Below are 11,566 nucleotides of genomic sequence, written 5' to 3' on the forward strand. Positions count from 1 at the left end.
TTGAAGCCAATACAGGGTGAAATAAAAAGGACCGATCAAACTTTGCATAGTGACCTTTGAGCTAATTATGCAATTTGTCTGTTCCATAGAAATGAGCGGCATCATAACAGTAGAAATGTTTGAAACAGCCAATTTTTTTTTCGTGATTTCAGCATTGGTCCCATAATAAAAGTTGTTTAGTATGTTCTCAAAAGTTACTATGTAAAGTTTGAATGGTCCTTTTTATTTCACCGTGTATAATGGACGAGGCATAATAATGTAATTTTGCCACATCTGCCTTCTTGCATTTGCACATCTTACGATAATGAGTGGTTTTCTCTGGCAAACCAGGCAGACCATCTTCCACTGATCAAACAGAGACCTCAGACTTGCCTCGGACCGGACCGCGCAAAGGGACCGCGATATGGGACCGCGTTCCGTTGTGCCCAGTTTTACAAATCTCTTGCGATTACCCTTTACCTTTACCGTTACAGACGGTTAACCGAATGTTGGTACTAAAAAAAGGCGGCAATTTGAAAAATGATGCGCTCAGCAGCCAATTGTCTTCATAAAATGCGTGCCTTCCTCAACCATGACGTTGGCGGAATTTGGGCGGAATCACCGACGATCAAGATCCATAACACTTAAAAATTTATTGAAAATGTAGGGGACAAACGTTTAATTCCCACAGAAACTTTGAATATCGCGCCTTTTTTAGGGTTCCGTAGTCAACTAGGAACCCTTATAGTTTCGCCATGTCTGTCTGTCCGTCCGTCCGTCCGTCCGTCCGTCCGTCCGTCCGTCCGCGGATAATCTCAGTAACCGTTAGCACTAGAAAGCTGAAATTTGGTACCAATATGTATATCAATCACGCCAACAAAGTGCAAAAATAAAAAATGGAAAAAAATGTTTTATTAGGGTACCCCCCCTACATGTAAAGTGGGGGCTGATATTTTTTTTCATTCCAACCCCAACGTGTGATATATTGTTGGATAGGTATTAAAAAATGAATACGGGTTTGCTAAGATTGTTTTTTGATAATATTAATATTTTCGGAAATAATCGCTCCTAAAGGAAAAAAAAGTGCGTCCCCCCCCCTCTAACTTTTGAACCATATGTTTAAAAAATATGAAAAAAATCACAAAAGTAGAACTTTATAAATACTTTCTAGGAAAATTGTTTTGAACTTGATAGGTTTAGTAGTTTTTGAGAAAAATACGGAAAACTACGGAACCCTACACTGAGCGTGGCCCGACACGCTCTTGGCCGGTTTTTTAATGCCAAGATTTGGTTGACCGTTTATACGTGTGCACCGTGTGCACGCACCTTTACAAACCATTGACAGTAAAGCTAGGAACATACTACGCGGACGTCCGTCCGTCGTAAAACGACCGCGACCGCGACCTATCAGTGTGCACGGAACAAAACACCCAGAGAGCCAGATTTCGATCGGACGTCCGTGCGCTCAAGGCCACGTCCGCGTCCGTCGACCGATAGTTTGCACGGTTATGTGTATTTCCATTGTCCAGATTCCCGTCCGCGGTCGATTTACGACGGACGTCCGCGTAGTGTGTTCCTAGCTTAAGGCTCCCCACAGACAGTCTTAAAAATTCATAATCTTGAAAAAAACTTGTATGCAATGGCTTCCCACAGACAGTCTTAAAAATTCATAATCTTAAAAAAAACTTGTATGCAATCTGACAGTTCAAACTGACACTGACAAGACACTGACAGATTTGAACTGTCAGATTGCATACAAGTTTTTTTTAAGATTATGAATTTTTAAGACTGTCTGTGGGAAGCCAATCTGACCTCAGATGAAGGATACTATAGATTTGACACAAGGGTACACCCGTAAGGGACAGATATAGAATAATGGAGCGAATTTAAGAATCACCACAGAATATATAATAGTACAAGTACAGAAGGCCCACTGCTTTGATGTTCACGAAATGCCGCCTTGTTAAATACCTACAAAATTCTTACAAAGAAACGAGCCGCACGTGCACGGCGTCCGGTGATAGGGTTACCAATGGATTCAAACAAATTAATTACTCACATAAAATGTTATACTATTATATTCAAGTCTTGGGTACTTTCTAGGTATATATTGCTGTATTTATATATTTTTGTTCAAGTTCCAACATCACAAGCCTTATTGAACTTTTCCGTGGGACTTAATCAGTAGTAGATCTCTGTAAGAATGTCCAATGGTATTTATTTTATTCAATATGTCTATTGAACTAAATATTATTAGCATTCCACACGCGGACATCGCTTACAAAAACCTCGCGACGTAAAGTAACAATATAAAGTGCGAACATTTATTCTGTGAGAACGCGCGCCACCCCTGAGTAGGCCGCGAACTCGCGGCCGCCAGGATGTACTTGTAGCGCGGTGATAGAATCGCGGAGTGAGCCGCCCTTGGAATCACTTTAAAAATGGCTGACAGTTTACCATACACAACCTACGTAATTTGGGCGGATAATAAGCTTGACAAGTCACGTCCTTATTGTTTGCCACAAACTCGTTTGTGGCAGCGGCGGAAAAGTGAAACTATGACAAAGACAAAAAATAACATTTTGCTCTCTGTCACTCTTATTATAATTTGTATGTGACCATCTCGTTCTGTAGTGGTATTATTATTTGGCTGTCTAGTCTATAGTATCCTTTGTTTAAGAATCTGACAGTTCAAACTGACACTGACAAGACACTGACAGATCTGAACTGTCAGATTGCATACAAGTTTTTTTTAAGATTATGAATTTTTAAGACTGTCTGTGGGGAGCCTAAGTATGATATTCAAATATTTTTGACGTGATAACGTCGAATAACTCGTTACTACGGGCAGCATGCACGAAAAAGATGACGTCATTGTCCCGTTCCCCAAGAGAGCGAAAGCGCCATCTATTGGATGTTTTGTTATATAAACTTTTTCTTTTCCATTAATATAATATTTACTGAGATATTAGGGTTCTAAGATTAGTAAATGGCACTAGCACTTTAATAAAATTAACGCGTGTCTCGCAAACGGTCTAGGATACAAAATGACGACTTTTATATAGGTATAGGTTAGGTTCGTTAGGTATCTTCAAACGGCCGAAGGCTCCTATTCTGTGCAGTTTCTGTAATAAGCGGGGCTCCGTCGATATCGCTTTCTGTCTCTGGTGCCTTAGTAATGCTACGGGAAAATTTTGCAACTTTGCACCACTCTAACTCCTAAATTAGTAGGTTTTAAAAAAAACTTTAATTTATAAAAGATGCTTATTTTAATGCATTCTTTCAAATAAGAACAAAAAAACGTGAAAAAAGTCCCAGAATCGGGCCCCTTTTGCTATACTCTGACCGCCCCTGTCTATACTACTGTAATGTTTGACGTTATCACGTTAAACTACCGTCCGTAAACCGACTTTACAGACAACCAATTTTTTACAAGACCATGCAGCTAATGTCATTTTGACAATCAACTAACCTAAACAATTTGAATTGACCCAAACATGATCATTATTCTACTTGTTATATATATATACTTGTGGCGTGTAAATGTGTGCCTTAAACGGCCGAGTAAATTCTAGTCTGGCAACACCAGTACTAGTATCTTCTTAGTAGTTTGTGGGCAACACCACCCCCGACACGCCCTTCTTCTTGTCTCGCACAGTAACGAGCGCACACGCCGCTCTATCTTTTAATTAGAAAATTAAGTTAAACCATTGTTGTAACCTGAAAACCTTATTATACATCTCATGAACATCCGCTGTATCATTGATGAAGACATCACCCTTCGCCCCCTATCCGGAAATTGGTGACCCCGACGTGATGACGACGACAGGTTGAGCGACGCAAGTTGTTTTTTGTGTCTGTAAATTCTAGTCTGGCAACACCACCCCCGACACGCCCTTCTTCTTGTCTCGCACAGTAACGAGCGCACACGCCGCTCTATCTTTTAATTAGAAAATTAAGTTAAACCATTGTTGTAACCTGAAAACCTTATTATACATCTCATGAACATCCGCTGTATCATTGATGAAGACATCACCCTTCGCCCCCTATCCGGAAATACTTGTTGATGCTGAGTTAACACAAAGTAAATTTCTAACAGTGAGTAAAGTAAGTCATTACCGTTATTTTCTAGCGAAATGATGACTAAAGTGTTGGGTTTTTAACCAGGTATACAAAGAAACGAATTTAAATTGTAGATGTTAGCGGCAGAAGACATAAACAATGAACGTACAATACTGGATTACCTGAACGAGGACTGCTGGCGCGCCGTGCTGCAGTATGTGCCCGCGCAGGACCTCATACGGACAGAGCGCGCCAGCCGCCGGTGGCAGGTGGTGCTGCTGACGTACTTGCAAGGTGAGGAATTGTTGGTTTTTGTAGCAAGGTAGGTACGTCACCGGTTTTTTTAGTACAGGTGGATGTCGAGACATTATTTTTAACTCTATACTTAACTCTTTATTCAAATGTTTAAAAATATTCTTGGCACTCATTCATCACTTCTTTATTTATAATATCTGTAAATCAGTTTTGCTGCTCAAAAATTACTCTAGAGCAAACATTTACTGGTCACTGTGGTAAAACCTAAGAAGAGAAGAAGATCAGTACTGGTTAAACCTATTTAAACCATGTGTAATGTTGTCTATTACAGGTGTCCGAATTATCATTGAGGAAGATGAGAAAAAAACAATAAACCATAATACCTGTAGTTTAAAGCCGTCTGGTTATAAATCCTTCAAAAAATGGACCAAAAAACTGGGCCCATCAGTTACATCCATTTATTGCAGCAATTTGGTGCATCTGGCAATGGTGAAAAAAAATTGCCCCAACTTAGACATCCTTCAGGTATTTATAATAAAAAATAAAATTAATAAAAATAGCCTTTATTTACTGAAGATTTTTAGATTTCATATACATCAATACAATTTTTGCTTATTTTTTAACCCCCGACGCAAAAAAACGGGGCAAAAAAGTTTGACGTGTCTGTCTGTCTGTCTTTGGCATCGTAGCTCCCGACCGGATGAACGGTCATGTTTTATGAAAATCAGTCCATTATGTCGGGGGTTTTTTCAAAATTTTAACTCTTGTGGTTAGGTTAAGTTTATTTTAAATTACTATTTTTCCAACAACAACTTCAACTCTTTGTTTCATCAACTTGTTTCTATAACTACTAATTGTATGAGAGTTTCTCTTCCTCTCAAAGTGTCTATTTAATCAGATTCATTTATAATTAATTAAATTATTGCAGTTATCTCGTCTGGATTGTGTACTGGGACAACTGCTTCCATACAATTTAAATGACAACTTCAAGTTCGTGCGTGAGGTGTCTTTCAATTTATGTGATGTAAGTACAAACTCAGACCAGCCGCTCGTAGCTCATTTTCGACGGACCGCTTCCATGAGTGAACAGGGCGCCCGGGGCCACGGCTTGCATTCTGCGGTTTCCAGTCGAAAGCAATGCTCGCATTATGCGCTGAGCTGGAGCGAGGCCACGAGGGTCGCTGAAGATAGAAAGGCGTGGCGCGAGCTTGTGAAGGCCCTTTGCACCTCTGGGGTGCCTTAGGACTACAACAACAACAACAAGTACAAACTAAAGTTGTTTTGAGCTGGACACCAAATGTTACCACATCATTAGCCAGGTCCACACTGGCCGCACTCCTCGACAAGGCAGTGCTTCAAGAGGAAAACGTCCGTGCTCATGCATCCAAATTGGCTCGGCAAGATGACGCCCTCGGTCAGAATCATAGAGGAATAAGTAAGGGAAGAGTTGTAACTCCATACATCAGTAAATGCGGGTTATTTGTATAGGCATAGTTAAGTGACATCTAGCGATAATCACGCGTCAAATAGCGTGAATTATCAGTACCAGTACTTGATACTAGGTGGCAACAGTGACCTTAGCAGAATAAACATGTGCAGAACTATTTTGAACAGCTGCCCGAGGGCCCTTATCTTGCCGAGGAAATTTGCTCGGGCGAGGCACCGCCTCGCGAAGCGTGCGGTCAGTGTGGCCTGAATGTGGCCTGAATATTTAGGCTTGATTGACATGGTAGCTAATGCTAAATGGCAAAAAAGAACAACTTTTGACTTTGATCGAAAACTTTCCATGAAAATTATTATATTATTATTCTTGGTATTATAATTTTGAAGATGTTCCTGCTAAGTCCTAATAGCCAGTGTGCCCTGAGTGCGGCCTGAATATTTAGGCTTGATTGACATGACAGCTAATGCTATACGGTAAAAAAGAACAACCTCTGACTTTGATCGAAAACTTTCCATGAAAATCCAGAGTATATCTTGGTATTATAATTTTGAAGATGTTCCTCCTAATACTTCTAAAGCTGAGTTTAAATCTGCAAGTTAATGCTTCAATTTTTAAAACAAAGGTACAAGAAAGAGTTGCAGATATTTGCCATAGTTGTGTCTCAAAACTTGCAGCAATAACTTGCAGGTGTGGATTCAGCTTAAATATTGAGTTTTCTTTACTTTATAATACTAAAAACAATCCTACTTTTTTACAGATGGCAGACAACTGTGTAAGCGAATTCATAGCAGATAAAGCTCTAGAGAAACTAAAAATCTGCGATTGCAGTGATATATTGGGTACTTGTTTTGATACTTTGAACGTATCCGATTTAAAATCACTGGTTGTCGAATACAGTGAATCATTTAGGCCTAGGGGCTCGCATACAATCATTGATCGTATCGTTTTGGATAGCATGATGCCATCACTGTTGAGCCAAAATGCCCAAATTGGAACATGTTGAACTGATTGGGGTAAATACGAGTATTTGTGGTGACGTGCCGGAGCACCTGAGTCGCGTGCCCCGGCTGAGGCACCTGAGTACCACGTACCAGCTGGAACAGCGCCACGTGGAGCTCATAACGAAGCGCTGTCAGGAACTGCGCAGCTTGGAGCTGTTAAATTGTGAATGTAAGTGTACATTTTAATCCATACTTAATATTATAAATGGGAAAGTGTGTGTGTCTGTTTGTTTGTCCGTCTTTCACGGCAAAACGGAGCGACGAATTGACGTGATTTTTTAAGTGGAGATAGTTGAAGGGATGGAGAGTGACATGGGCTACTTTTCGTCTCTTTCTAACGCGAGCGAAGCCGCGAGTAAAAGCTAGTCTCTATATATTGTAGTATTAAACAAAGTCGGTTCCCGCTGTCTGTCTGTCCGTTTTTATGGTTAGATCTTTAAAACTCCGGAACGGATTTTGGTGCGGATATTTTTAGTAGATAGAGAGTAATTCAATAGGAAAGTTTATATACCTATAATGTATAATAACCGTGCGCATAAGCGCTGGTAGCCTAGCGGAAGCGCTGGTAGCCTAGCGGAAACGCTGGTAGCCTAGCGGTAAGTACGTGCGACTTTCGTTCCGGAGGTCGCGGGTTCGAACCCCGGCTCGCACCAATGAGTTTTTCGGAATTTATGTGCGAAATGTCATTTGATATTTGCCTGTCGCTTTTCGGTGAAGGAAAACATCGTGAGGAAACCGGACTAATTCCAATAAAGTCTAGTTTACCCTTCGGGTTGGAAGGTCAGATGGCAGTCGCTTTCGTAAAACTAGTACCTTCGCCAAATCTTGGGGTTAGTTGCCAAAGCGGACCCCAGGCTCCCATGAGCTGTGGCAAATGCCGGGATAACGCAAGGAGGATGATGATGAACCGTGCGCAGCCAGAGTGAATTGAAGAGTTTCTGCCGAGGGTCTAGGGAATCCAAGATATGAGGAGATCACAGAAACGTGTCCATCGATAAACAATGTGCGAATTCTAGGGTAGATTTCGCACATTGTTGTGTGAAATCTATTGTAGAAACCTAAATTTACCCACATACATTACATGGATCATAAGAGTTACTATTAAGAACTATTATTAAAAGGTTGTCCATTAATTACCGGGCAGCTGGTATAAGACTAGAGAAAAGTATATAAAATGTGTGAAAACTATATTAAATGTTCGTAGCCCTGACTGGCATCGACGTGATCTGGCGGCAAGCGGGCTCCCGCCTGACCTCGCTGAAGCTCGACCAGCTGTTCAGCGCGAGCGACGACAATATCGTGGAGTTAATCAAAGGCTGCCCACGGCTCCAGGTACCTTCACTCATCAACCCTTTAGCCGTAGTCGATTATATTAGGGCATGTTCGCAGTTCTGAAGCTCAACCAGCTGTTCACCGCGCGCGACGCCGATTGTGGGGTTAGTTAAAGGCCGTCCCCGGCTCCAGTTACCTACACTACTCACGTGATTCGTGAAATTGCTCCGAAGTCTGACAGTCCTGAACCGATTGCCGTGACGTGATAATTTGTGAGCGGGTTTCGCAGTTGTATGTTTTTTGTAGAATCATCAAACAGTTTATCATTTTCATGTTTTTTGTTAAAAACGTTTTATACACTATAGAAGCACTTATTGCTAAGAAAGTTTTTAAACTAAATTTGAAAGGACCTGGGATTTTGTTTAGCTTTTTAGAGAATTCGTATATTCTAATTTGTAAATCTAGTAGCATATCAGTACTTATTTCACTGAGACTGACTGAAATAGCTTTACACGTCTATACACCGTTAAAAAAAAACAAAGATCCCGACGAATTGAGAACCTTTTTCGAAGTCGATTAATAAACGAAGGAGAAACATCTATAGGAGAAAAAGGGAGGCATACAGACCCATGATCATATTTCTATGATAAACATATGATACTATCGGCCTAAGAATTAGTATATATTTACAGTCGTTAACGATCGGCGGCGCGGAGGCGCTGACTTGCGCGCTGCCGGCGCGCGCGGCGGCGGCGCGGCGCGCGGCCAGCCCGGGCCGGCCGCTGCGCCTCGACCTCAGCTACACCAACCTCTCCGACGAGTATTATCTGCGACTGGTGAGTATTATCCTACCACACTTCAAGCACCTATGAGCCCACGGCGGCGCGGTGAAGCTGACTTGTGCCACAGTATAATAAAGAGTACTATCGTACAGTATGGCCACTCCCGCTCCCCGCTGAAAGTGCCGCCCACCCCCTCTCGGTTACCTCACAGTTACCGCCTGTCAAAAACGCGAACAGTCGACCTGTCATATTTCACTCATACAAGCATATTACGCGTTCACCTCACGAGCTTAGACTGTGTGCTGGGAACGCGCCTCTTTCATATATTTGATCGCCAGTGTCCGAGATGTGCTTGTGCGCTGCCGGCGCGCCATTAAGCTATGACTTGTCTAGAGTTATACTAACCTCTCTGACCAGTATTTATTATCTGATAGATTAAAAAAAAACTTTATTGCATAAAAATATCATAACAAAAAAAAGTTAAGAACTAGAATATAACTCAGGTCTCCAGAACTAATTACTAGCTTACTAGTTAGTGACACGTAGTTAGTGAGTTACTTCTGCGACTAGTTAGTGACACCTACTACTTAGTAACATCATATATGTTAGTATACATGTTAGTATCACCTTTTTTTAATTTGGGTTTACTTGATACTTGACTCGTTCTGATCTACGCTAACCCAAATGCTCTAGGACAATGTGAAATTGTATAATATTTCGTAATAAAGAATAAAGAACATTTTGCTTCCGACGTAGGTAGCGTTTCTAATGCCTTAACCTAGGCTGATTTGGTGACCTCTAACAAGATTTTTATTAGCATCAAACTAATTTTAACCAAAAACATTAGGTGCTTCAAAAGTAAGGGAATTTATATGAAAGCTAGCCTCAATATCCCTTTTTCAAAACTCATACAAGATGCTTGACAGAAATTGAAGGACTTTTTCCTTGCAGGAAGACCGTGGATTGGAGCGTAACGCGCAATACGAAGAATTGAAAGCGAAGTACGAAGACCTGATAATAGTCCTCGAGAAAACGATGGATGAATATGACGACGAGCAGTCTGAAGAATCGTCCTCAGACTACAATTACTTCGATTACTCTGACTATGAGTATGATGATGATTATGATTATATTTATCCGGGCCCATTTATGCGGTATGAGTAGTGTGCTTAAACAAAGGATACTATAGACTAGACAGCCAAATAATAATACCACTACCGAACGAGATGGTCCATACAAATTATAATAAGAGTGACAGAGAGCAAAATGCTATTTTTTGTCTTTGTATAGTTTAGTGCCACAAACGAGTTTGTGGCAAACAAATAAGTACGTGACTTGTCAAGCCTATTATCCGCCCAAATTACGTAGGTTGTTTATGGTAAACTGTCAGCCATTTTTAAAGTACTTCTTAAATTCGCTCCATTATTCTATATCTGTCCCTTACGGGTGTACGCTTATGTCAAGTCTATAGTATCCTTCGTCTGAGGTAGTGTGAGAGTACATAAAGACGGTCAACCGAATTTTGTTAATTATAATTTCTGTAGAACGATAAACCTTCGCCCAACATTTCCAATTTTTTTTTTAAATATAGTGGCTCGTGGATGACTCGGCCAACGTCAAGATTTGGAATTCGTCCTTTGAAGAAAATTGGCTAGTGAGCCCTACATTTTTATTTGTCACCTTTTTTATTGCCAAGATTTGTTTGACCATCCGAACAAAAACATTGTCACCTCAGCAGTTGACGATGTAACTAAAATCGCATGCGAGTTCGCCGAGGAAATGCCCTTAGCCCCTAGGTTAGGTTAGGTTAGATTAGATTAGCCCTTAAGAGAGCGGTCAAAATGATAGGGTCTGATACCTACGTGATATAAGTAAGATGTTTCGTAAGTGAATTGTGATGTAAGACTATAACTACTATAAGGTCTATAAGTGATTTGAATTTTTCTATGTTGTTCCATTATTTGTCTATTGTGAAATAACCTTGTTATTTCTACTGTGCCATTAAATTGTTATAAGTAATTTCAATAATTTTGTTTTATTTTGACAAATTGTAAGCCTTGTAAGAGATATAGAAAATGCCTACTGTGTAAAGATAGGGGTCATTAAGCCTCCCCACAGACGAGTCTTAATTTTCATAATCTTAAAAAAAACTTGTATGCAATCTGACAGTTCAAACTGACACTGACAAGACACTGACATATTTGAACTGTCAGATTGCATACAAGTTTTTTTTAAGATTATGAATTTTTAAGACTGTCTGTGGGGAGCCTTAGTAGCCTCAACTTGGTCGGCATTTGGTTTGAATAAGCAAATTTTGTGCAAATGACAAGTGCACAAACAAAGAAAAACTTTTCAAATACAAAAGTAAGAAGTGTCGATATGTATATGAGAGGTAATTCGAAATTAGCCTGCGTTGCGGATTTGAGAATATGGTCTCTGAAAAGGAAAATAAAACTAAAATACACATCTGTGATGTGACTGGAAATTCCATAGATCGACATATGTCTGCAGAATCTGATTATAGAAAAATATATCTCTTTCTCTCTCTCACTTATGGGACGACCTTGGTACGGTCCGGTAGTTTGTTAGGAACTTAATCGTACATGAAATTATAGTTTGATGACAGCTGAATAAGTATTAATACATCTGTGGATGACATTTGTAAAAAAAAAACAAACTGTCATTTCTAGCTGTCAAATAGAGGTCTTAATGTCATAATATTTGGACATCGGGTTCGGGAGTATTTTCCTGGAACTATTTAGAACATTGTT

General features: G+C 40.3%; 1 protein-coding gene across 1 annotated transcript; it reads left to right on the forward strand.

Moving 5' to 3' along the window:
• The first annotated feature begins 6,584 nt into the window (after positions 1 to 6,584).
• Positions 6,585 to 10,820, forward strand: LOC125227476 (F-box/LRR-repeat protein 2-like). The gene is made up of 5 exons (XM_048131801.1): positions 6,585 to 6,910; positions 7,946 to 8,073; positions 8,706 to 8,849; positions 9,747 to 9,955; positions 10,282 to 10,820. The coding sequence occupies exons 1-5, from the start codon at positions 6,721 to 6,723 to the stop codon at positions 10,283 to 10,285; spliced, it is 675 nt and encodes a 224-aa protein (XP_047987758.1). The 5' UTR covers positions 6,585 to 6,720; the 3' UTR covers positions 10,286 to 10,820.
• The last annotated feature ends 746 nt before the right edge of the window (positions 10,821 to 11,566 follow it).

Source organism: Leguminivora glycinivorella, chromosome 6 (genome assembly GCF_023078275.1).
Source record: "Leguminivora glycinivorella isolate SPB_JAAS2020 chromosome 6, LegGlyc_1.1, whole genome shotgun sequence".
NCBI classification, from domain to species: Eukaryota; Metazoa; Arthropoda; class Insecta; order Lepidoptera; family Tortricidae; genus Leguminivora; species Leguminivora glycinivorella.